Source organism: Spinacia oleracea, chromosome 4, assembly GCF_020520425.1.
Source record: "Spinacia oleracea cultivar Varoflay chromosome 4, BTI_SOV_V1, whole genome shotgun sequence".
In the NCBI taxonomy this organism is placed as follows: Eukaryota; Viridiplantae; Streptophyta; class Magnoliopsida; order Caryophyllales; family Amaranthaceae; genus Spinacia; species Spinacia oleracea.
In genome coordinates this window covers 77361802-77387935 of record NC_079490.1, presented here as the reverse complement: position 1 = coordinate 77387935, position 26134 = coordinate 77361802, and the positions used below count along the sequence as shown (strand labels likewise).

The 26134-nt window shown below is 41.6% G+C and overlaps 2 protein-coding genes across 2 annotated transcripts; both read left to right on the top strand.

The window, feature by feature from the left end:
• The first annotated feature begins 3010 nt into the window (after positions 1-3010).
• On the top strand, positions 3011-26133 carry LOC110780128 (peptide deformylase 1B, chloroplastic/mitochondrial). The gene is made up of 6 exons (XM_056843500.1): positions 3011-3304; positions 3427-3565; positions 5158-5350; positions 22223-22333; positions 23707-23769; positions 25669-26133. Exons 1-6 carry the CDS (start codon positions 3073-3075, stop codon positions 25768-25770), a joined length of 840 nt encoding a protein of 279 aa, XP_056699478.1. The 5' UTR covers positions 3011-3072; the 3' UTR covers positions 25771-26133.
• Positions 5360-22216, top strand: LOC110787102 (uncharacterized). Its single transcript, XM_056843496.1, has 2 exons — positions 5360-11508; positions 11621-22216. The coding sequence occupies exons 1-2, from the start codon at positions 9199-9201 to the stop codon at positions 12290-12292; spliced, it is 2982 nt and encodes a 993-aa protein (XP_056699474.1). The 5' UTR covers positions 5360-9198; the 3' UTR covers positions 12293-22216.
• Position 26134: the final 1 nt, after the last annotated feature.

Here is a 26134-nt window from a genome sequence, read left to right as displayed (position 1 = left end):
AACAAGTTAATAATTCAGTGAGATCAAGTGAGCTGAATGCCTAGCTAGAGGCCGCTTCAGTTCAAGTGGAATTAATGATATTAATCCACAGCTTACTCTTGACTGAACCCGTAGGGTCACACAAATAGTACGTAAACGGATCAAGTATTTAATGGCATTAAATACTCCATCTATGGATATTCGGAATCGACGGATCTTGGTTTCAGTGGGAGCTGAGATCGTCACAGGCAAGAAATGAATACCCCGGAAACGATGATATTGCCGGAAACGGAAATATGGATCGTATCGGAAATATAAATATTATCCAAGTCGTAGATGTTGCCGGAAACGGAAACATGGTACGTATCAGAAAATATTATCGGAAATAGAAATATTGCCGGAATCGGAAATATTGCCGGAAACGGAAATATTGTCTGAATCGGAAATATTATCGGAATCGGAAAATAATTCCGGAAACGGAAATATTAAATATTTGTTCGAAACGGAAATTAATTCCGGAATCGGAAATGTTAAATATTGTTCGTATCGGAAATGAATTCCGGAATCGGAAAATTAATCGGAAGCGCGTCGTACGAATTAGCATCGGACGAGCTTGCTAGACGAAGGCCCAGCACGAAGCCAGGCCCACGTCCAGCAAAGGAAACGCGCGCCACAACACGCCAGCCCAAGGCTGCGCCAGGCCCACCGCAAGGCAGGCCCAGCGCGCGCCCAAGGCTGCGGCAGTCGTGGGCTGCGATGCTCGGGCTGTGCGCGCGCACGCATAGCGCCCCTCGTGGGCTGCTGTGTGTGCGTGGGTGTTTGTGTTCACATACGAAACCTAAAACGTACAGGATTCGTTTAATGATTAAATTCCTAATTCTATTTGATAAATTAATTAAATAAGAGTTTTATTGTGATTCTAATTTAATTAATTCGTATCCTAATTCGATTCCAATTCTCTTTCCATACCCCTATAAATATGTGGCCTGGGTTCACAATTTATAACAAGTTTTTTCAAGTATTCAAAATGAGTTTTTGAGAGAAAAATTCAGACACATTCCTTGCTCAAAAGTGCCGAAATCTTTAGTACCTTAAGGGCGATTCTAGTTGGTCAATCTTAAGGCGGATCCGGACGTACTGTGGACTATCTACGGAGGGACGACACTTGGAGTCCTAAAGGCTTGTTCTTGTTCGGTTCGGGCGCAGCTAGGGAAGGCACGCAACAAAGAGTATGCATCTAAAGTATGCTATATGATTATGTGTAAATAATATGTATTCCTGGCTAAATGGTTTTTCCGCATGATTTATGAATTGTCATATGTATCATAACCTAACAGCCTTGTCCTAGGGGTATGGGCAGAGCTGGAATGGGAACCACCCGATCCCAACATCGAAAGCTATTAGGATTTGGTTAGTGGTATCGATGTCTCCAGCAAGCTTCATGCTTTCTCCAGGAGCGGCTTCGTCCCCCGAGATTTGATTTTAGCATGTAGGTTGTGAATGAGGACTTCGAACACCATGTGTTAAGTATACGCCTATATCTAAATGCTTCTTCTCTCCAAATTCTAAGAATGGAGTCAAGGAAGTCTCTATGCTCTACTCACTATTTGTCTTTCTTCGTTGATAGAATAATCAATATAATTTCTATTACAGGACAGAACTGTACCGGTCATAGCAGTCTCCTCTATTGAACCTAACCTGCCTTATAATTAATAATAGCTATCTATGCCTACAACTTGAAGAAGAACGAGGAAAGGAAGGATGAAATCCAACCACTCCTACCGAAAAAAAATACCTTATTAGTCTTTTTTTGCCAATCCCAATTTCATGAAGTGCTTTGGGTTCGCGGGAATTGCAAGACTTGCTGGTGAAGGGGTCTATTTGCCTTCTCGTGTGCTTCGATTCAGTCAACTCTTTCTGACACGAGGTAGAACAAAAAATAGGAGAGTGCTTTCAAGCACGAAGAGCGAATGTTGAAAGCTTTAATGATCCTGCTCCTTTCCCTTCTTGCGCGGGCTTGCTTTGAAATTCTAGGTGGGCTTGTTATGCTTTTGCCCTTCATTACCATCGGGTTGAGCGAAAGTTGGAGTTTCTATTCTGGCAAATTTTCGAGCTAGGTTTACGGGACCCCCTTTATCCAGAAAAGAGAGGCAATGACCTCATATCTTTCATCTGAGGCTGAGGATTTCATGTCTGGTTAAAGGTACGTAGTCGCTTAAGCGATGGAATACCTATTCCTGCAAAGTTTGATAGAGCATGGTAATGCAATTCACTTACTTGGAACAAGTATGGTAGTTTACTTGCTTAGTGCTTGAATCGAACAGCCTGGCTGCCTTCTTTTTTTTCCTCGACAATCAAGCTGCACTTCCTTCTAACAAGTGGCTGAGAGTTAGCAAGCAACCTTTGCCTCTTGGCAGGAGGTTCGGTGTCCCCCTCCTTTCCGGTCCGGCCGCGGTACGGCACCTGAACTCGAAGCTACGATCAGATCCGATTTGATAGGCTGCCTGCAGAAATAGCGATCGCATAACAATTCATTCTTGTGTGTAGCGCGCGGGGCCATGTCTTCCGAACGATCATAGTACGATCGCTAATCTAATATCAAATCAATCTGTAGATATCACTTCCTTTCCAAAAGCTTCGCTTTAGCGACTTCATACCCCCATAGCCAGAAAGGATAGCGTATCTACAGAAGAGAGAATACGGGCCTTACCCTTAATTTAGTTTAGACGCGGTTCGAATTTACGCTATAGGCTGTGTTAAGCATGATTCTTTGACAGAAAATCGATTTTTTTCCATGACAACAGTCGCGACTATAAAGAGTGCGGCGGTATATAAAATATTGCTGAATGTAACACATTTTAATAAAATCTTGTTCAAGACCCAATATTTTTGATTCAAATTCGAGTCATTTTTAACATGTATAGTTGTATTGGATGACTGGTATCCAACATTCCAACCTGAACCCAAGCCACTTAATGTTTAGCATCTGTTCAAAACACAAGCTATAAGTCCCACTCATACAGTCATACTCCGTAACACATTTTAATACTCACTCCGTACTTACTCCGTAACACACAAGCTAGCAAGCAAAGAATGCATACCTCAAGCAGACCTCTGCACCATCATCCATTTCAATGGAATCAACACCCCTCTCTCTCCTCCCCTTCATCGCGTCTCTCCTTCCCCAATTATTCCGTCTCTACCCTTCTGATTTCTTCTAACCCACTACCCACACTTCACTCCGCCGCCGTCAAAACCACCGCCACCAAAGTGCTTGCCATGGCAAAAAGAAGTTTCCCCACCAAAGACAATGATTTTGCTTCAAGTAAGCTTGAATTTCCCACTTCAATTTGTTATCTTTTGTGGGTTTTCTTCCCCTTTTTAGTACTAATTATTTTGAACTGTCATTTTTGGTAATTAATTTGTTACTTTTTGTGGGCTTTCAAGGTGCTGATTTGCAGTTTGAGTCACCATTGAAAATAGTGGAATATCCAGACCCAAGGCTTAGAGCCAAGAACAAGCCAATTGATAAGTTTGATGATAATTTGAAGAAGTTGGTTGATGAAATGTTTGATGTTATGTACAAGTAAGTTTTTTTGGATGAATTGCTATAATTTGTGCTTGTTAAATTATGGTAATATCTATAAGTTTTTGATGAATTTCATATGAAATTTGATTATTTGGCTTGATTGTTTGTATTATTCAGGCTGCCTATTGATTTATGATATAAAATCTAGTGATGCAGATAATAGTTATTGTTTAGAATTTGACACTTTAGTATAATTTAACCAGTAAAAGATTGATTGATGAAAATCAATAGTATTAGTGATGTTTGTGTCTTTAGGTCTGAAATACCTAATAACCTAGAGGTAGAGGTCTGTTTAGAATCTTAAATTAGGTGTCATGAGTTATTCTGAGAGTTTTCAATGTGATAAGTTTCTGAAATGGCAAAATGTAGTCTTTATGAAGATTCAATACAAGTATTGGAAGATACAATGCCCTTTGAGATAGAGTTTGCGCTTTGCTTGGGGTAGTTCATTTAAAAATTTATTTAGATGTATTGGTTTTTGGTGTTCCCTTAGAGCATGTTTATTAAACACCTTGGTTTGGTGTTTAGGAGAGAGAAGTGAATAAAAAGTAATAAAATAGGTAGAGAGATGAGTGAAAAAGGAAGAGAGAATGAAATCAAAGAAAAATTGGTGTTCATGAACACCAAGTGGAAAACCAATATCTTGATTGGAGAGTTTGCCATGTGGCATATGGGGACCAAAAATATTTATTATTTTTTTCTTTTAATTGGAAAATGATTTCATTGACCTAAATTTGTTTTGTTAAATAAATGTAGGTGAGTTTGGATGATGTAGGAAATAGATGATATTTTTGGTGTTTGATAAATGTTGTTAAATGTTGTTAGTGTACGGTTTGGTGTTGGGGAGAGAGAAAAGTTAAAATATTATATTTTATTAGGTTAAAGACCAAAATATTGGTGTTTGATAAACATGTTCTTAGTATGGACTATGGAGTGAAGAACTTGCTATTATGTAGCTTGAACTTGCGAACTAATATGTTGGATATGGGTGCATCTCGAGAGGAGATGGCTTATATTGGGGTTCGTCATAGGTCTTTTGTATGACTTAATAACCAAGATGTACGTGTGTCGGATATACTTCTTACACTCTTACTCTTACTACTCTTATACTACAAGGTTGGGTTGGGTGGAAAGAGGACCATAAGGATAACAGGATGCAGGACATAGTCTGCTATCATAGACATGGACATGTGATAATCAAATGTACTTCGTATTTGTTAAACTCAATAGTAGAACCTGACAATACCAAATCCGGGGGGAGTGGTAAAATTTGATTTGTTACATTTCATTTATAGATGGACTAATTTTTTAATTGCTGATTGAGAGATGATTATATTGCTGTCTAGAGCTCCAACCTTTTGCGTCTCATGGGAGTTACTACTTTGCCACTGCTAATATATGATGATTAGAGAAAAATCAGGAGGCACAATATAATCCTTCATGACTTCTATTTCACCACCAGTGTATGCTGCCATTTAACTTGTGATAGAACTTGCAAAATATTTTTCTTAGGAGGTGAGCAATAATTCTAGGTCTTGAATTTTATTGACAGGGTTGTGAACAATACTTGTTGGCTTCGTTTTCCGCAGAACTGAGGGGATTGGACTCGCAGCTCCTCAAGTAGGCATTAATGTCCAGCTTATGGTATTTAATCCTGTTGGTGAACGCGGTGAGGGGGAAGAAATTGTTCTTATAAATCCAAGAGTGAGCAAGCATTCGCAAAAGACGACACTTTTTAATGAAGGCTGTTTGTCATTTCCTGGACTATACGCTGACGTACAGGTACTTTCTACAACCTTAGATGACAACTGTTCTGCTATATGCTAGTGATGCATTTGCGGCTTACATTGTTTCTTGTGAAGGATCGAATGTAATTGAGTGTGTTAAATCACGCATTAAAATTGCTGATGTGCTGTGGGTCAATGCTTATAAATATAGGAGTGTTAGGCCATGGTGTATAGGCATGTTAATTGGATGATTAAATTGGAATTTACCAAGTCAATATGCAATTTAATGTGTTTTTGAGTCAGAAATTGATGTCCAAATCCGATCCAAACTTATCGCAAGTTTACTCCAACTCCAACCTAATGAAAATATATTTTCTTAAGATCCAAGATAGAGAATGGAAAGTAAGTTGGAGTTATGGAGACAAACTTTGGAATCTCGGGGTTTTAGGCTGAGTAGAAACAAGACGGAATATATGGAGTGTAAGTTTAGTGGAGTCCAAGATAGAGGGACAGGGGAGATTACCTTAGATGGGAAAATTGTCCAAGGCTCTGAAACGTTCCGTTATTTAGGATCTATTATCCAAAATGATGGAGACTTGGATGGCGATGTGGCCCATAGAATTAAAGCAGGTTGGTTGAAGTGGAAAGGTGACACGGGGTTCCTAAGTGATTCAGGCATGCCCCAAAGATTGAAGGAAAAGTTTTACCGCACGGCAATTCGACCGGCTTTGTTATAAGGCACAGATGCTGGGCAGTGAAACATTGTCACGTGTACAAGATGAATGTGGCGGAGATGCGCATGTTACGTTGGATGTGTGGGCATACAAGAAAGGATCGTTTGAGGAATGAGATTATTAGGAAGAAAGTAGGGGTTGCACCGATTGAGTTTAAGATGATGGAAAATCGTTTAAGATGGTTTGGACATGTAAGCAGAAGATCAAGTGATGCCCCGGTTAGGAGGATAGAAGGGTGGCAAAGTGATAGAACTGCAAGGGGTAGGGGAAGACCTAAGAATACTTGGAGGAAGGTGATTGAATTGAGCACGATATGAGCTTTCTTGGGATTGAGGAAAATATGGCGTTGGATAGGACAGTGTAGAGGGAGAGAATATACATTGATGACTTCAGTTGATTTATACAGCTTTCATGTTTTTGTTTCTTTCTATTTTTTTTTTTTTCCTTTTTTTTTTCTTTTTTTATTATTTATTATTTTATTTTTTTTTATTATTTTTTATTATTTTTTATTTTTAGAATTCTTTTTTATTTTTTTTAATTTACATGCTATTTTGAAATATACTTATTTTACTTATTCATTTATTTTAAACTTTACTTATTTTTTATTATCTCTTACAATATTTCTTCTATAATATATATACATTTTTTCCCTTTCTTACTTTCATTAATTCCACTTTCTCTTCCTTGTTTTTCTTATTACTTTTTGCTCCTTTTTTGTTTGATTGGTGACAATGACGATATTCTACGACGATTCATGTTAGCCGACCCCAAATCATTTTGGGACTAAGGCTTTGTTGTTGTTGTTGTTGTATCCAATCCCCTTTTGTCCCTTTTTGTTCAAACCCCTTCCCTTTTTGTCTAATTCAAATATATTTTGTTAACGTTTTTCCCCTTTTTGTCCAAACCCCTTCCCTTCCTTAACAAAAAAAATGTTATGACCCATTTTGACCCAATTATTTTTAAAACCAAATAATGGCAACAGTTAAAGCATAACAACTTTGGCCCTATTTCTGCCATATACTCCCTCTGTCCCAATTTTTAATCGTTACAATTCCTTTTTTGTCCTCCCAATTGAATTATCATACTTCCTTTTATGTCATAGACCCACTAATATTTTATTACCTCTCTTCTCACTACCAAAAGTTATGGGCCCACATTCAATTAAAAAAATTCTTCCATTTTCTCCCACCGTTTTCTATTTAACTACTCCGTATAATAGATAAACTTACAATAATTTGTTGCATAAAACTCCGTGAAAAGTTTACGACGATTAAATTGTGACGAAGGGAGTATTAACATTATTCCCGTCTATGTTGTATTAAGTAAGTGCAACACTTGCATTATTCAGCCGTTTCTAAATAAGTCTATCACTTCTAAATTTTATTGACCTTTATACAATTTTGTTTTTTCTCTCCCCTAACATGGTCCCAGTCCCCACTCAGATTTATTTATTTATTGTTTATCTCTTATGGACTCCTTTTACTAAAATAAGAATTCATCCACTTACCCCACTTTCACAATTGTTCCGAGTGTGGAACTGGGGGAGCCCTGCCTGGTGATGCTGTCCTGTCAGACAAAACGAACGTAAGCTAACCTCGGGGGTTTAACCGAGGAAACCCCCTCCGATGCCTAAGTCAGCAAATGAGATAATGCTCTAGAGAGAGAAAGTAGAGAGGGTTAAGAATTGTACTTGTATTGAACGTGTCCGCAAATGAATGGGGACGGCAGTATTTATAGGCGTACTATTCAGTACTTTGGCCTATTCAGATGCTGCCGCGTGTACGCTAGTGATGTACTTGTTGTTTGTCCTTTTGCTTAACGACGTATCTATGTTGTCGTCTAGCAGGTCGTTTCCCCGCAGACCTGAGGGTCTGTGAGGTTCTTGAGGACTTGTGGTACTTTCAATAGGTACTTCCTGCGGTTGTTTTGCTTGATCTGTCCTATCAGATGTCCGATGGTCTGCTGTGACATGGATGATCTGCTAGGTTACTTCTACTCCGTACAACTAGTCCCCAAGAGTAGGGCTGACTGCTTGGAGTTAGACCTGCTCTTTCAGTGTTTTTTGGCTGCATCCTATACAACTAGTCCCCGAGAGTAGGGCTGACTGCTTGGAGTTAGACCTGCTCTTTCAGTGTTTTTTGGCTGCATCCTGTACAACTAGTCCCCGAGAGTAGGGCTGACTGCTTGGAGTTAGACCTGCTCTTTCAGGTCATAACCTGCGTGAGTGGCTGTACGTATCTTTTTTTTATTTTTTTTATTTTTTTTTTTTTTTTTTTAACCGTCGTGGTTTTACTGTAGTTAGCATTTTGAAAGGAAAATAAACCGTCATGGTTTATTGCGCCCCACGTGTCCTTCATCCAGGTGGGTGACTCGAAGGGTCTTCAAATCTTGGCCGTTTATTTCTTCTTTTAAATACGAGTCTCAATCATTTTCTTCTTCTCTCTCCTCTTTCTTACCTTCTTCATTTTCTTACTCTCCTCTAACTCCACTTTGCTGCGAACTCAATTTCGCCATTTTTCGAGCGCTCTAACTCCAAGCTCTTTGCTTTCTTGTGTTTTCTTGTTATTCCGGTGATTGCGCATCCGTTGGTGGTGGTGTTTTCTTTTGAAATTGTCGAGGTTCTTTGGGTTCGCGTTTTTCTTCGAGGGTTTCTAGTCCGCCATTGTTGAACCTTTCTCTTCGCCCTTCTCTTTTCCGGGTAATTCTTTTGCTTTTCCTTTGTTGTCTTCTTTGGTTTTGCATGTACCTTCAACTGTTTTAGTAGTTTTTGTGAGTTTTTTGTGGTATGTGTTCTTTGAATGAAATGTGGGAGTGTTTGTGTTTTCTTGGCTTCGCCATTTCTGCGCTTCTTGGAGCTTTTCGTCTTCCTCTTCCTTTTCTCTTTTATTTTTTTTTTTTTTTTTTTATATTACATGTATGTTTCTATGTCGTTTTGTTCTTTTTTCTCTGTCGTTTTGTCTTGACTTTTCTCCTTCTACCCTTTGTTTATTCTTCTTTCTTTCTTCTTTTTTCTTTCAGTCAACATGTCTGATACCTCTGATAGTGCCAACCCTAGTAGTCCTGGGTATATGAGTGATTCTCCGAGCCATACTCTCCTTCTTCCCCTTCCTCTGTCTCTTTACCCTCTGATGAAGAGGCTAGGACAATAGCAGAGAATAGGACTAAGTCTATGCATGATACCATTTCTCGTTCTGAGCCCGCGGTGATATCTATCTCCAGTGGTTCTTCCTCTGGGGGCGTGTCCCCCGTTGCTGGCAGGGCTACGCCTGTTGTGTCAGGGCCTACTCCTGCCCTTCGTCAACGTCTTAGAGAACTGCGCCATGAGCATTTGGCCAGTGCGGTTCGATTGAACCCTCCCCCTAATGCCCCTATTGGGCTAGACATCCAACCCCTGGCAGAAGTAGCTTGGTTGGACAGTTTTGATCAACTAGACGGGCCTTTTATTGGGAGTACTGATGGGTCGTTGCATGTTTACCGCAGACGTTCTCCGATGGCAACTGGTTCCGGCAGTGCTTCTGGTGACGCAGAGCGTTATGTAGAAAACCCCATCCTCGAGGAGGTGGAGAATCTGCGTCCCTTTCCCCTGTATGTTGAGGAGGATGTGCCCGTTGGTCCGACCGATGAGTATCTGAGCCCTGAGGTTTCTTTTGGTCCTTTAAACGCTGCGCCAGATACGGACTGGCTCAAGGCCGCTCGCCAGCATGACTATCCTGGCGTTGGAAGGGAGCTTTATGCCTTTCCTCCTGGGTATGAGTTGGTTGTTCCTGCAGATGATGCTCGTATTACCGCTCCTCCTCCTGGTCATATTGGGCTGTACTCATACCATCTGGACTTCGGTCTGCGTTTTCCCCTTGATCCAACCTTAGTCAAGTTTCTGAAGGCATTCAATGTCTGCTTGGCGCAGCTGCATCCTTTCGCTGTGAGGACCCTAATTTGCTATCTCTGGGTGGTGCGCTTCAAGGGTTTCCCTGAGACCCTTTCTTTATGCAAACGGCTGCATTGTGTCCGAAGCAGCGATAACAAGGAGGGAAGCATTGGTTGGTTTACCACCTACACTGCTCGGGGCAAAATGACCTGCTTGGGCAACCCCACTGGGCAGAGGGATTGGAAGGGTCGATTCTTCTGGCTTCGAGTTCCCGCTGACTTTCCTCTGCCTCGTACCTTTGTTTCTCCAAATGGCAAGATGGAGGGTGTGGAGGTTTTGGTTGGTCATAACTTGGAGGACGCTGCTTATGAGTGGTTTGACTCAGTAATTAAGCGCGACGCGAACGGAAAGGACGTCGGCCGTGCCCCCAAGAACTGGCTGCCTCAGTCGATGTATATTCTGCGGAATGATGTTCTTTCCGCTATGCACTTGTGCAACACTCATCCTCATGGTACATTTTTCTTTCTTTTTTTTTTTTTTTTTTTTTTTTTTTTTTTTTTTTTTTTTTTTGTACTTGGCTTTTTTTTTATGGAACCCCTTGATATGAGCTCCCTGGGTTTAAATAACATTTTCTTATGTTTCCTTGTCCTGCTAGGTCGTCAACACCTTGATATGAGCTCCCTGGGTTTAACTGCTGATGGAACCCCCCAGACTAACGAGCCAGCTGAAGACCCCGCCAACGCTTATCGTACCATAGCTGATGTTGTTGGCGGACGCAGAGCAAGCTCTCGACGAACTGTTCGAGGGGGGAGTTCTGCTGCTAGTCGTACTGCTAGAGGTGGGGGTTCTGTGGCTAGCCGCACTAGCAGAGGGGGAGGCTCTGCAGGAATAACCGCTGGGGCGAGCACCTCAACGCCACGTTCTGCCCCTGTTTCTCGGGCTACCCCTTCTATATCTGCCTCTGCTCGGCGTGGTCAGACCACTCATGGAGGGGGTAATATTGCGGGCCAACGTCGGCCTCGTCCTGAGACGGAAAGCGTTTCTGTTGACGCTACGCGAACTGCTGCAGATCAATTGCGATCTGCTCACCCTGACCAAGTCGTGAATTCCTCTATCTCCGAGCAGGTGGAGATCGTGACTGAGGAGCAGGACGTCCCTTTTGTGCAGCGCCCAGGTAAGCGCATTTGCACCGGGGAGGGTTCTCGCTCGCAGGAGCAGGCCCAAGCTTCTGCCCCTGCTAACCAAAGCACCGCTTCTCTTCCTACTTCATCTGCTGCTCTTGCTGCTTACTTGGAGGAGCAACTGAGGTTGCCTGAGTCTTCTGTTCCTGCTTTTGTGAACATTAGGAACAGGGAATTTCTGGAGAAGGAGGCCATTGATGTTCGCCCTGCGGTGAACCTTGAGTTGGCTGCCTGTTTCTCCCCTGCGCCGATTAGCGATGACATCTTCGTTCCTCACTGGGATGTTAGAGCTAACGAGTCTTTGTATGCCAGCTTCCCAGAGAAAGGCGGAACGTTGGCGTACCGGATGTTGAAGGGGTTAACACTGCCAGCTGACCGCCCTCTTGAGCGTGTGTATACCCATGGGGCTAACGCCTGCCAGAAGGTGCTAGAGGTAAGAAGCTTTTGAATCTATGCTGTTTTTATACTTAGCCATTTTTTGTGTGTTTTTGTACTTAGCCATCTCTTTTTTTTTTTTTTTTTTTTTTTTTTTTTTTTTTTTACAGGCTGGGGTTGCTGTGAAGGAGCTCTGCGACTTCTTTTTCTTCTATCAGAGGAAGCATGATGAACATCTTGCTCTTCTTGAAGAAAAGGACAGGCAGATCCGAGACCTGACCCTGGAAAACGAAAGAGCATCCTCCTCCCTCACTATTGCCAATGCCAATGTTCAAACGATATCCGTCGAAAGAGACAACTTGGCTAATGAGGTTGTAGCTCTGCGCCTAACTGGGGAGAATTTAGCTAAGGCTCAGGCGGAGGTGGAGGCGGAGAGGAAACGTACTGAGGATTTGGCGGAGCAGCTAAGCTTTGTTGAGCAGAGGCATGCTGATGAGCTGGCAGACCTTCGCCTTTCTGTGCAGAAGGAGGTGGCTGCTGCTATGCGAGAATTTTGTCGCTCTGACGCTCAGTATGCCCTTTTAACGCAGAGGTATGATGGCGGGTGGAAAGCGGCCTCTCTCATAATCAAGCGCAAATATCTGCAGTTTGATTGGAGCTTGATCGAAGAGGATTGGCTTGCTGGCCTGCACCTTACCATTCTTAAGGAACTGCGGGAGGCTGAAGCTGCTGAGGGTCATGCCATAGAGCCTAGTGATGTGCCCGACTTCTGCGTCGAGAACATTCACCCTGGAGATTTGCCTTTCTCAGATGAAGATGATGTTGCAGGCAATGACGAATAATGGGTGTGGCGGCTATCCCCATGTTCTTCTTGTGTGACTGGGCCTGTTATGTAATAGTTTAGTTTTTAAACAATATTATTTAGGGTTTGCCCTGTTGGGTGGTGGCGTTTGTGCCATTCTGTTTTTGGAACAATTTACAGTTAGTTTATTTCTGCCTTTCTTCTTAGATATTTTTGAGCTGGCTGGTGTATTTACTGCTCAGAGCCATTTTGTAGGGCTGTACTTTATCTATTTCCTTGGTTTTAATGAAGGTATAGCCGCCGGCATTTGATATGCATATTTTTGCTAGGTACTTAGCCAATTTTTGATATCTTGTTTGCCTTTTGAAAGTTCTAGCCTTGATCAGAGTCAAGCTTTATAGCATGTTTTATTACTACCTCCCCTTTTGGATTGTCTTGGCTCTTGCCAAGGCAAACTTAGGGACTGCTCTGTGACATTTGTGCGGTATTCTAGCTAGCCTTTTGAGCTACCTTCAACCTTGAATTGCCTTGGCTTTGGTCAAGGCAAAAACTCGGAAATTGTTTTGCATATTTTAAATAGCTTTTTGGGCTGCTTCCAATTTTGAATTGCCTTGGTTTTAGCCAAGGCAAAACTCAGAAATTGCTCTGCGATAGTCTAACTAGCCTTTTGGGCTGTTTCCAATTTTGAATTGCCTTGGTTTCAGCCAAGGCAAAACTCAGAAATTGTTCTGCGATATTCTAACTAGCCTTTTGGGCTGTTTTCCAATTTTGAATTGTCTTGGTTTTAGCCAAGGCAAAACTCAGAAATTGCTCTGCGATATTCTAACTTAGAAATTCATCATGACACTGTTCTTCAGCTGACTTGAGTGATCAAGTCAAGTCATCTGTTGAATGTGTGTGTCATGGCGTATTTCTAAGTTACGTCGTGCTTTGCTTATCACTTTATCTTTTCTTGGAACCGCCAAGCTCATTTTATTATATGTATTCTGTAAGAAGGAGTACAAAAAGGGATAATTTTGGCTTATCTTGCCTTATCATTGTATAGGTCACTTGTACTAAACATAGTATTTTTTGAGCATGTTGGCGTTCCAACTATTCTTTAGCTCTTTTCCATCCATTGTCATGAGATGATATGAGCCGGGGGCTATCTCCCTTGTGATCTGGTATGGTCCTTCCCAATTTGCAGTGAATTTCCCCTCTGCCTTGCCCTTTCCTGTAGCTGCTGTTCGTCTAAGTACCAGGTCTCCCACATGCATAGGCCTGTGCTTGACTCTTTTGTTGTAAGCTCTGCTCATTCTCTCTTTGTTTGCTGTGAGTCTCAGCTCTGCTAGCAACCTTACCTCTGGCAGGAGGTCTAATGATTCCCTCATGAGTTGTTCATTGGTGCTTTCATCATAGTACTGCACTCTGAAACTGGGCAGGCCAACCTCCACCGGTAATACTGCTTCTGCTCCAAAGGCTAACTTGTAGGGACTTTCTCCTGTCGCCTCCTTCTCAGTTGTTCTATTGGACCACAAAATTTCTGGTATGAGGTCTGCCCATGCACCCTTAAAATCCTCGATTTTCTTTCGCAGAGCTCCAAGGATCTGCTTGTTCGCCGCCTCGGCCTGTCCATTGCTCTGTGGGTGGCATACTGATGCGTAAGCAAACTTGATTCTTAGCTCTGCGCAATAATCTTTTATCGGTATGCAATCGAATTGTGTCCCGTGATCAAAGACCAAACTTTCTGGGATGCCAAATCTTGTGATGATGCTTCTCCAGATGAAGTCTTTCATTCGTTTCGCTGTTATGCTTTTTGTGGGCTCTGCTTCTATCCATTTGGTGAAATAATCCACTGCCACGATCAAGTATCTTCTTCCTCCACTCGCGGCTGTAAACGGACCCAGGATATCCATTCCGCACTGAGCGAATGGTATGGGATTGATGATTGGTTGCAGATCATTTGAGGGCTGATTGATTACTGGAGCGAACTTTTGGCATTTGTCGCATTTCTTCACGTATGACTGCGAGTCACTCACCATAGTTGGCCAATAGTACCCTGCTCTGAGAGCTTTCAAAGCTAGTGTTCTACCCCCAATATGATTACCGCATATGCCCTCATGAATTTCTTCAATGATTCTCTGTGATTCCTCAGTTGAGACGCATCTCAGCAGGGGTAGGGAGAAGGATTTTTTGTACAATCTGTCCTGGTAGATCACAAACCAGTGTTCGTTTCGCTTTATCTTCTTCTGTTCTGGCTCTGCTGTAGGGAGACCCCTGCCAAGCTTGTATGATACTATACTGTCGTACCACTGAGGCTCTGTGCTGATGGCATTTACCATAGGCCTCTTATCGATACTCTTCTCTTCCTGTACTTCCACCATCACTGTTCTTTCCAGGTCTTGCAGCGAAGAGCTTGCTAATTTTGAGAGAGCATCTGCTTGGCTATTCTCTGCCCTGGGGACCAACTGGATCTCGAAGCTTTCCAACTGGGCTACTGCTTCTTTCATCAGTGCCAGATACCTCTGCATGGACGGTTCTCGAGCTTCATACTCGCCTTTATACTGACTGGCCACTAACTGGGAATCTGTTTTCAACACGATTTTCTTAGCATCCGCTGCCTTGCACATTTGAATGCCTGCGATCGCTGCTTCGTACTCTGCTTCATTATTTGAGGCTTTGAATTTGAACTTTATGGCATATTCAAAGACATTACCTTCTGGTGAAGTCATTATAATGCCTGCTCCTGACCCCGTTACTGCGGCTGAGCCATCTACATATATCTGCCAGGTCCCCAGAGGCTCCTCTTCTTCTTCGTAAGATGCCTCAGCTATGAAGTCTGCTAATGCCTGTGCCTTTATGGCCGTTCTTGGCCTGTATTCAATATCGTACTCTGAGAGTTCTACCGCCCATTTCAGCAGTCTGCCTGAGGTATCCAGCCTTCGCAATGATTTCTCCAAAGGCTGATTTGTTAATACTTGTACCTTGTGAGCGTCGAAGTATGGTTTCAGCTTCCTGGCAGCTATCATAATTGCGAAGGCCATTTTTTCGATCAGGGGGTACCTCTGCTTTGCGGGGTTGAGAATGTGACTGACGAAATATACTGGTTGTTGGGCTTTGTCCTTTTCCACTATTAAGGCTGCTGCTACAGTCTTTTTGGAGGCCGAGATGTACAACTGCAAAACATCTCCTACTTCTGGTCTGGCTATTGTTGGGAGGCTCTTTAGGTGATTCTTTACCTCTGCGAATGCCTTTTTTTGCTCTGCTTCCCACTTGAATGTTTTGTTGCCTTTCAGTACCTGAAAAAATGGGAGGGATCTATCTGCAGATTTACTGATAAAACGAGTGAGTGCTGCCATCTTTCCCGTTAATCTCTGCACATCTCGTATGTTCTTTGGCTCTGGCAAGTTGAGTATGGCCTCCACCTTCTCTGGGTTGGCATCTATTCCCCTTTCACTGACCAGAAATCCCAGGAATTTTCCTGACTTAACACCGAACACACATTTCTTTGGGTTTAGTTTCATGCCGTATTGTCTCAACGTAGCAAATGTTTCTCGCAGGTCTGCGATGTGATTGGCCTCTTTTTTGCTCTTGACTATGGAATCATCCACATATACTTCCACATTCCGACCCTTTTGCTGTGCGAATATCTTATCTACAAGCTTCTGGTAGGTTGCACCCGCATTTTTCAGGCCGAATGGCATAGCTTTGTAGTTATAAACTCCAGCGTCTGTGATGAAAGCAGCTTTCTTACGATCTGATTCGAGTAAGCTGATCTGATGGTAGCCGGAAAATGCATCCATGAAACTCAAGAGAGCGTGTCCACTGGTGGAATCAACCAGCTGGTCTATTCTGGGCAATGGGTAACAGTCCTTCGGACAGGCCTTGTTTAGGTCCGTGAAGTCTACACACATCCTCCATTGACCATTTGCTTTCTTTACCATCACAACGTTAGCCAGCCATTCTGGGTAATCGCACTCTTCTATGAACTTGGCTGCTAGCAATTTGTTGATTTCTTCTTGGATGGCCACATTCTTCTCTGTCGAAAAATTTCTCTTCTTCTGTTTCACTGGCCTAACTTCTCTGCTGACATTCAGTCTATGGACCATGACACTGGGGTCAATCCCTGGCATTTCGTCCGCTGAGAAAGCAAATATGTCTGCGTGCTCTCTCAGCAGACCGATGAGGTTCACTCTGAGGGATAGGTCTACGTCTGTGCCAATTCGAACCGTCCGGTCTGTCAACCCTTCCTCTAATTCTATCTCCTCAGTTTCGTCAGTTGGCGTGGGTTCCAACAGACCTTCCTCCCGATGCTCGAAGTTTTCCATGCTTAACAACTTGTCTTTTTTGCGCTCTGCTCTCTTTCTTTTTCGAGATTGGGGAAGTTCTTCTTCTGCCAGTGGTGGGGGTCTGGGTGGTTGTTTTAGCGCAGTGTGGTAGCACTTCTTGGCCTGCTCCTGACTGCCTTTTACCTTGGCTGAGCGGCCATCATTTGTCGTATACATCATGGTAAGGTGATAAGTGGAGACTACAGCCCCTGCGTCATGGATGAATGGTCTGCCAAGAATGACGTTGTAGGCTGCGGGGACTTTCACAATCATGAAGTCTACCATGATGTCCTTGATATCCTTCCCTTGGCCAATCTGCACCGGCAAACTGACTATCCCCTCTGGTATCACTGTGGCTCCTGTGAATCCGATTACTGGGTAATTGACTGGTTTTACGTATTTCTCATCAATTTGCAACTCTTGGAAAGCAGGCCAGAACAAGATGTTCGCAGAGCTACCTCCGTCTATCAGAATACGGTGGATTGTTCTGTTTGCTACATTCAGGGCTAGTACCATGGGGTCGTCATGGGGGTATATTATGCCTTTACAGTCCTCCTCTGTGAAAGTGCACTGCGGGATTTTTGGAGGGGCGGGCCACCTGCCAGAATTATGGTAATTAACCTGGTGTTTGAATTCGCTCACACTGGCCTTGGCCCCGCTAACAGTGGTTCCTGCGTAAACTGGCCCTCCTGTTATGACCAAAATGTCGCCCATTCTCTTTTGGTCTGCTGGGTAGCTCTGCTTGGGTTCCGCCTTCTTATTGTCGGACCTATTATCATTATCTCTGTTCTCATAGGTCCTGCTATACGAGCTTTTTGCTTTGAATTGAGTCAAGTATCCCCTCCGGATCAGATCTTCGATATTATCCTTCAAATGAGTGCACTCTTCTGTGAGGTGGCCATGGTCTCTGTGAAAGTCACAGTACTTTTTTGGGTCCCTGTACTTGTTGTACATTTTGGGAGGTCTCTGCCACTTCTCGTCTTCTTTGCTGATGGCAAAAATTTGAGTTCTGGATGCCACTAAGGGGGTATACTCATTAAACTTCCCCATTTTCTCAGTTTTAAACTCGTTACCTTTGCCTCTGCCTGGTCCCTACCAGTCTCTTCTTGGCTGTGGGTTTTCTCTTCTGTCTGGGTACTCTTTTTTGTATGGCTCTTTCTTGCTCTGACTACCGTAATTGTTCTCACTTGCCGCATATCGACGTGAGGTTGCTCTGCCAATTTCTTCACTCTTTATAAATTCATTTGCCTTTCCCAGTACCTCTGCCAGGGTTGTGAATGATTTTCTGCCCAGATAACTCTTGAACTCTCCATCCCGCAGACCAGTCATCATGGCCAGGACTGCTACCCCTTGCTGCAACTTGGGTATATTCGACGCCTCCATATTGAATCTGGATATGTATTCCCTCAGAGATTCCTGAGGCCCCTGGATGACTGACATCAGCTCCCCTGTCATCCTTTCTCTGGCAATGTTTGCCACGTATTGGGTGCGAAACAAGATAGCTAGCTGCCGGAAAGATGTTATGGTGCCTTTGGGTATTTTACCAAACCAGCTCTGTGCCATCCCCTCTAGAGTGGAAGGAAAGACCTTACACCACATAGAGTCTGTGTTGGTATATAGCATCATGTGTCCCCCAAAGGCAGAGAGGTGATTCGTTGGGTCTGTCTTTCCGGAGTATTTGCAGGTGGGCATTTTTATCTTTTCCATTCTTTCAGAGAGTATTTCATCGCAGAAGGGAGAATTATCAGGCTTAACTACTGCTCGGATGGGATTGGGCGTACCTGACACGGAGTGGTGTCTATGACTGGGTGCTTGTTCAGTCCTTGCCCGGGGTTGGGCTCTGCTTGGTGTGATACTCTCTGCTTCATACTCTTGATTATCAGCCCCTTCCATGTCCTGCTGCAGATTCCTCCTCCAAACATTCGGACTATGTTGGGGTCTGGGACGTTTTCTCCTCTGCTCAACCTCAACCTCTGGGGCTGTTCTCATGACCTGGGCTTGTGGGGTTGTTTGAGTAAGGAATGTCAGGACTTCTATTGCTGTGCGCATCTGGTCGGGTGAGAACTGTGCCCCCAATCGTGCTAGTGAGGCACTGGTTGGAATTGGGATACCCTGGCCCTGGCTAGGGGTTGCCATAGCTCTGGATTGTGGTGTCTCTCTTGGCGGACCAAGACTCTGAGGCATGCCGAACAAGGGTACATTTGTGGTTCTCTGGTTGTTTTTTGAGGTGGGTGGTTCTATCTGCTGGATTATCGGTTCGCTTGACTCAGTCATTGTGTGAGAGGGTAGGTCTTTTAGAAGCAAGGTCTGGGAAGTCCCCCTCCTTCTAGCGCCACTTGTTCCGAGTGTGGAACTGGGGGAGCCCTGCCTGGTGATGCTGTCCTGTCAGACAAAACGAACGTAAGCTAACCTCGGGGGTTTAACCGAGGAAACCCCCTCCGATGCCTAAGTCAGCAAATGAGATAATGCTCTAGAGAGAGAAAGTAGAGAGGGTTAAGAATTGTACTTGTATTGAACGTGTCCGCAAATGAATGGGGACGGCAGTATTTATAGGCGTACTATTCAGTACTTTGGCCTATTCAGATGCTGCCGCGTGTACGCTAGTGATGTACTTGTTGTTTGTCCTTTTGCTTAACGACGTATCTATGTTGTCGTCTAGCAGGTCGTTTCCCCGCAGACCTGAGGGTCTGTGAGGTTCTTGAGGACTTGTGGTACTTTCAATAGGTACTTCCTGCGGTTGTTTTGCTTGATCTGTCCTATCAGATGTCCGATGGTCTGCTGTGACATGGATGATCTGCTAGGTTACTTCTACTCCGTACAACAATATAATATTACCATCTGTAAACCTGGGATGCCTGGACTCGCCCCTACACCCCGCCATACCGGTGTCGACACGACACGACGCGGGTGCGGAATCTGGACCGGACTCTTGGGAGAGAAAACGGACTCGTCATTTGCTGCGGAATGGAAGAGACTCCATGGATAGATCAGTCGTTCCAAATTCTAATTTGCTGGCCTTTTTTATCAATTTTTTTGGGCCTTTTGGTAATTTTATCTTCATTAAAAGGAATGTGGACCAGAAGTTGACAGCTGTTTTATTGACAGTTGTATTGTAATCTGTAATTCTCCTTTTTCTTCAAAAAAAAAAAAAAAAACAAGCCCCTGTGAATCTACAGGTTTTCCATAGCTACATTAAATTAAATGAGATGTATTTAACTGTTTACTGCTCTTTATTTTACAAGAATCTACACGTTTTCCATAGCTCCATTCAATGAGATGAGATGTATTTAACTGTTTACTGCAAGGGTTTTTTCTTTTCCCTAAGAAGCAGCACGTTTTCAAAGGCTTTTACTTTCACAGCAAGGCTTTTTTTATTTTACGTTTTCTATAGCAGCACTGCATTCTTTTCCCTTTTTACTGCATTTTTTAAAAACGTCAAATTAATTAATTTTGGTAGTTGTAAATATTCATGTACAAAAATTAAAATAATGACCCGTGTCCCCGAGTCCAAATTCATATTTTGGACCCTTCAAGAACGAGTCCACGAGTCCTTAATTTTAGACATTTCAGGATCCGACCCTTGGACCCGTACCCGAGTCGGACACCGTACCCGAGTCCGAGCATCCTAGCTATAAACTCTTGAAAGCTATCTGCTTTCACATGTGATGCACTTATTTAGAACTGACGAGAGAGTATGGCTTTGTCATAAGTTCAGTTAAATACAAGAAAAGTTAGGGTTACCGAAGTACAATTTATAACTAAAATAAGATTTGATAAGTTCTATTAAGTTCAGATAAGATAAGTTCAAAGTAAGTGAAAATCGGGTGAATAGAATGAATCCTATATAATATATAATATTCTCTCCATTCCTTAATATTCTACTCAGTTAGTGTACAGTCTTGTACCTAGGTAAGTTCGAAAAAGAGAGTGAGTGTGAGATTAAGATAAACGAGAGATGTAGTAAAAATGACGTTGGGTGTAAGAAAAAGGTAGGTAAAGTAAGAGAGAGAGTGTGGTAATGTGTAAATATTGTGGGGAAATGGTGGTTAAGATGGTAAAATGTGTTTACCAAAAATAGAATAAAGTATGTAGAAGTGTTAAATCAAGTATTATAAATCCTTGTGTTAAGAACATTGAGATGGGTTAAGAACTTGTGCTGACACAAATTACATGAAGTAGTGAATTTATGCTTCTTCTTTGGCATACGATTCGTAAATTTTCTACAAGGATTTTCTCTGGTGTCAAAAGCTGAATGGATGGGGTTCAGGCACCAATATGGATGTGAAAAACTACCTTGAATAACATTGAGCATGTTGGAACATCCCACCCACGTACCACCCATGGCCCATACCGAGTATTTGGTCTTGGTTTAGCACGGTGCTCGGGGATGGTGCTCTAGGTCCAAAAGTCCCACTGATGTAAAGTTCTTTTGAAATTTCAAAAGAGAAAATAAAAAACAGCTCCTCTAAAGTTCTAACATGAGAATATGAGCACTGGGGGCTCACAATTGATTCCTCGATGGTCTCTGGAAACTTAGGGGCATGAGTTAGTCTGGAAGGAAACTGAATAACCTAAGGCATGAGTTGACTGGGTGGAAATTACTAAACGACAGTTATGGGAAAAACTAAGGCATTAGTGAAGTCCCCATCAGAGGTTTATCTCAACTATCTCGGAGCAAGGTAATAAACCATAGAAATAATCTTATTTGATACCTGTCTGGAATTTGGTTACTTTTGGAGATGGATATTGGCTTATTCAAATTGCAATACAGACCATAATTCATGTGCGGTGCTTGTAGCCATTTTATGCGCTGGTCAGTGATTATCTACCAGACGTTTTGTTGAATTAACATGTAAAAGCTACTTGGAATCACATATTGGTGCCTGGCTCAACTTCTTATGATCTATGCTGGGGTAATATTGTGGTGGTTGGGCAATATAAATGGAAGGGATGTGCTGTCTAACATCAATGTAGAACTTCTATTACTTACCCATTCAGCCATCTTCTCTTTGATGAAACTGAAGTCAAATGACAAACATGTATCTTCTTAGATTTCTTCTTGATAATTTTTTGTTTTTTGTGTTTTCTCTTTTAAGTGTTCTTTTTCCTGTTTTTTCTTAAGTGTGAGAGACACTTGGAGATGGTTAATTATCTTTGTAACTAGTACCTCAGGACTTTTAACCTGTTTAGGGGGCCAGTGCATAATGAATCCACCTCAACCAAAGAGAAATTTGTTACTTTAGAATAATTCCCAATTATTAAGGTGTTTTTAACTCAGTTGTGAACAAAATAATAGAAGTTTACAGATGCAGCATTTGTATCTCCATAGGAATTTAGGTTAGCATTAATGGTTAACCTGAGCAAAAACTGCCGCCATAACTTTGGCTTTTGGACTGGTTTTCATTTCAACAGTAATATTGCACTGCACAGATCTTTTCCCCTTCTGTTTTTTTTTTTTTGGCCAGCTTGTGCATCCTTGTACAATTGTACGACTAATGTGGATTGTGGAAACCACATTTTTAAGGAAATGTCCTGTGAATGAAATATTTAAATGTATATGCCTCTATATTTTTTCAGCTGTACTGAATATTTCTGTTAACAAATTTGTAGAGGTTGGCCTGACATGTTAATGTGAATTAAATATCTAAAATCTTCATTTGCAGAGACCAGAATCTGTCAAGATTGATGCCAACGATATCCGTGGTTCAAGATTCACAGTTACTTTATCAGGCCTTCCCGCTCGTGTATTCCAGCATGAGTTTGATCATTTGCAGGTAGACCATAATATATGTCACTGCTCTCTCTGCCATGTTTCTTTTTTTGGGGTGTGGGGATTTTTCTGGGGTTGACCTTCTTTGACTTATGAATTTGGATGAAGAATCTTCTCGCCGGTCAATATTGACCACATTTTATCTTAATAATCATTAAGATATAGTAATACATTTTTGTGTCAATATTGTTTAAATTAATTTTTTTATGAATTTGGATGAAGTATCTTCTCGCCGGTTAAAATGAATGAGCATATAAAGTCAACTATGCTTTGTGTCCCGTGCCCTGCTGCCATGTATAGTTGACTGGTTCTTTGATGGAACTCTTTAGAATTTTCAAGTCTCACTTCCAGCTGTATCACTCATCTGAAGAAAAAAGCATTTGGAAATTTGTTGTGTTTCTAACCAATTATAGCTCCTGTTTTTCTAAACGACCTGTTTTATTTATTTTTCTTTATTTTATATCATATACGAAGTATAGATATATGTATATATATTTTTTGTCAATACAACATCCAACTCCCCAAATTTCATCGTACTTCAGACAAGTTTCCCTTTCATACTTCAGATAAATGTATCCTCTTCTTTCTTGCTACTGATACATCCAAGTTTCCCTTTCATAGTATATCTGGTACGAAAAGCTTTCCACCATTCAAATCCTGATAAGCTAAATAGACCATCATGTTGTTATCCGAAAATTCGTTCCTCAAGTTCAATTTCACCCACTTCATTTACTTCATACTTGGAGCACACACCGCCTCCTGGTTTTTTCTCTCTGTGCTGCAGACCTTTTGAGCAACTAAAGCATTTTGAGTACCTCATATAGTCTTGGTTGGACATGATCTGTTATCTTCCACACTAACGGCCTTTTGAGTATTAATCTCTTCTATGTTTTTAACTATCCTATCATATGACTAAGACAAAAGAATCCCCCTACAGTTTGAAATTGGATAACAGATCATATTCTTGAATCAAAACATTGTTTTTATCTCTTCGCATATTCTTGAATCAAAACATTGTTTGAAATTGGAATGCTGCAATGATAGATTTGTTAAAAACTATACAACACGTGCTGGGAATGCCTATAAGTTTGAATAAATCTTAGGTTTCTGCAGAAATCCAGCTGCTTTTGACTCTCAAGAAGCCCCTGGCAAATTAGCCTTACTTGTGAAACACCCAGGGGCTCCATCTCCTTTCTGTTTATTAAGAGAACATAAGCAAGATCATAGACAAACAATAAACGGCAATGAAGACAGGGCAGTTTGGTCTCTTGTATGATAGCAACTATAACCTGACTTGCATTTGTGTTCTTTGGGTATTCATTTTGTTATTATGCTAATGTGTCTTTGCATCTTATGGTCTTTCAATCAAACTTTCAGGGCATCCTTTTCTTTGAGAAAATGACAGACGAAGAACTTGACAAAATACGTGACGGGTTACAGGTAATCTTACTATCAGAATGTTCCCCACATTTCACTGTGCTCATGGGGCTTTTCTGGCTTGTCCCACTCAGAAGTATCACTTGATTGGCTTTATTCCCCCACCCCCTTCATTTTGGTTGACTCAGGAGTTCTAAAATTCTTTAGTTCTAAATATAAAAATCATCTTTGGATTTAAATTTTTATCCCTTTTTTATGACATAAAATAGGTTAACTTATAGATGAGGTTAGCAGTGAAATGAATCCGATAAGCGGTTAAAGAATAATCAATAGATGCTTCATCTAAATACTGTTGGCCTCGTTAATGATTGCTTAAAGAAGAGATTTTCAAGTTTTGCTTGCTGCTCGTCATTTCACATTTTAATGTTCTGGATTTATGTGTACTTTGGACTTTGGAGAGTTGGTAATTGAAGCTTGGTAGTTTAATTAAGGCAAATTTGCGAAAAATGACCTTTTATAGCCCACATTTGCGAGAAAGGACCGTTTATAATTTTTTTGTTAAATCACACCTTAATGTTAACTTTTTTTGCGAAAGAAAACCAAAGGGTATTTTCCTGCATTGACTGATCTTTTCCGGTCATTGACTTCCACGTGCTGCTCACGTGTGACTTCATTTTGCTAAACTCACCCAATTTCCCTCCAAAAATTCTAAGCTTTAAAACCTAAAGTTGAAAAAAAATTCGAAAATCTCCTTCCTCCCCTCTGTTCTTCCTCCCCAAACCCAGAAAAATTCGAAAAATATAAATGCCCTCTGCAACTAACTTCAACCAGGAAACAAAATTCATTCAATCCCCATCATAATTCGACGCTGCTCGGGAAGAATTGGGTAAGATTGTGTTGTAATTTTGTGGAACTTTAATGTCAAAAAATTAGGGTTTTTCCCCTAAATTCTGTAAATTCAATTGAATCTGGACAGAGTACACTTCCCCTATGCTCTTCATCGTCTTTAGCTCTGGCGGTATCGTGTTTGATTCCACCACCATATAGAGGTGTCACTGCTGCTGATTCTGATTATTCAATTCTTATACTGATGTTGCGTAGTAGATGATTGAGATTTGTGTTGGTTTTGAGGAGAGAACGGAAGAGGGGTTTTGAGGAGGAGAGGGAGAAGAATGTGGTAGTGGTCGTAGTGGGGAAGAAGAACACAGGGGAGGAAGTGAAAATGGGTGTGTTTAGCAAATTAAAGCAACAAGTGAAAATCACGTGCAGGTTAACCGTCGGAAAAGGTCAGTCAATGCCGGAAACTTGCTTTTGGCTGTCTTTCGCAAAAAAAGTTGACATTTAAGGTGTAACTTTACAAAAAAATATATAAAAGGTCATTTCTCGCAAAATTTGGGTTATAAAATGTCATTTTTTGCAAATTTGCCTTTAATTAATGATAATTGATAAAATGCGACCGGTTGTTAAACTCTTTTGATTATGATTAATCAAAAGAAGTGTAGAGTCCTTGAAGTGGAACTGGTTGTTCTGGTTTATAATCCTTGTATTACATGCAACAGCTCATATAAAGATATAATAATACATTTTTTGTGGAATTTTGTTCGCATGACATTTCAACTGACGACCTTTGTCTTGTTTCTTAAATGTATATTGATGCAACTTTTTAGGAGTGTTTGAAATCTACATCGTAATTTTTTTGAGGTAACTTTAGGAAATTAAGCTACTGCCAAGTCCCAAGACATGGGATTTAACAAGTAATCAAGCACATTGTGTTTCCGTGGATGTACTCGGTTTAGATTTCAATTAACTGAAGCTTGTACGACCTTTCTACTATTTATACCAAAGCTTATTTTAGGAAGCATTGAAGGTCCATGTTGAAGTTTTGCGCCTTTTTCCCTTTATGTTTGAAGTTATTGAGACTTGAATTCTTTTAGAATAACTTCTTTGTCAAATTCTGACCAGGGATTAGAGACGAAGTATGAGAAAAGCACCGGATTGCCAAGACCTGAAAAGATTGAAACTCGGAAAAGAAGCAAGACCGGTGTTGGCTTTGGAAAGTCTTGATTATGGATACAGGAGACTGGGTTGTGTCCTTAGCTCCTTTTCCTTTACAAATACAGATTACATTGTAAATGACTTGTTGAAGAGAGCACCAATTCGAGCCTCTATTATCTGTTCAGTCGTGTTGATAGTTTTTTCTCTAGAATCACAATTACTGATAGCGAGGCAAGGCTTACCTTGGTTGGCTTTGTCAGTTCATTTACCTCACTCTACTATCTCAACAAGGATTTACGGAGAACTATTGAGTACACATTCAGCCTTGAAATGCTCTGTTTAATGATTCAAGTACTATGTACAGTAATAATGCTTTATTTTGGCCGTTTCACAGCAATTAAGCTTGCTTAATGATTGAGTTATTGTCGCTAAT

Excerpts from the sequence above, each read along its gene's own strand:
- LOC110780128 (XM_056843500.1), top strand. The coding sequence starts at position 3,073 with ATGCATACCTCAAGCAGACCTCTGCACCATCATCCATTTCAATGGAAT. Across the intron at positions 3,566-5,157 it reads ATGTTTGATGTTATGTACAA|AACTGAGGGGATTGGACTCG; the intron begins GTAAGTTTTTTT and ends CGTTTTCCGCAG. Across the intron at positions 22,334-23,706 it reads ATGAGTTTGATCATTTGCAG|GGCATCCTTTTCTTTGAGAA; the intron begins GTAGACCATAAT and ends TCAAACTTTCAG.
- LOC110787102 (XM_056843496.1), top strand. The coding sequence starts at position 9,199 with ATGCATGATACCATTTCTCGTTCTGAGCCCGCGGTGATATCTATCTCC. Across the intron at positions 11,509-11,620 it reads CCTGCCAGAAGGTGCTAGAG|GCTGGGGTTGCTGTGAAGGA; the intron begins GTAAGAAGCTTT and ends TTTTTTTTACAG.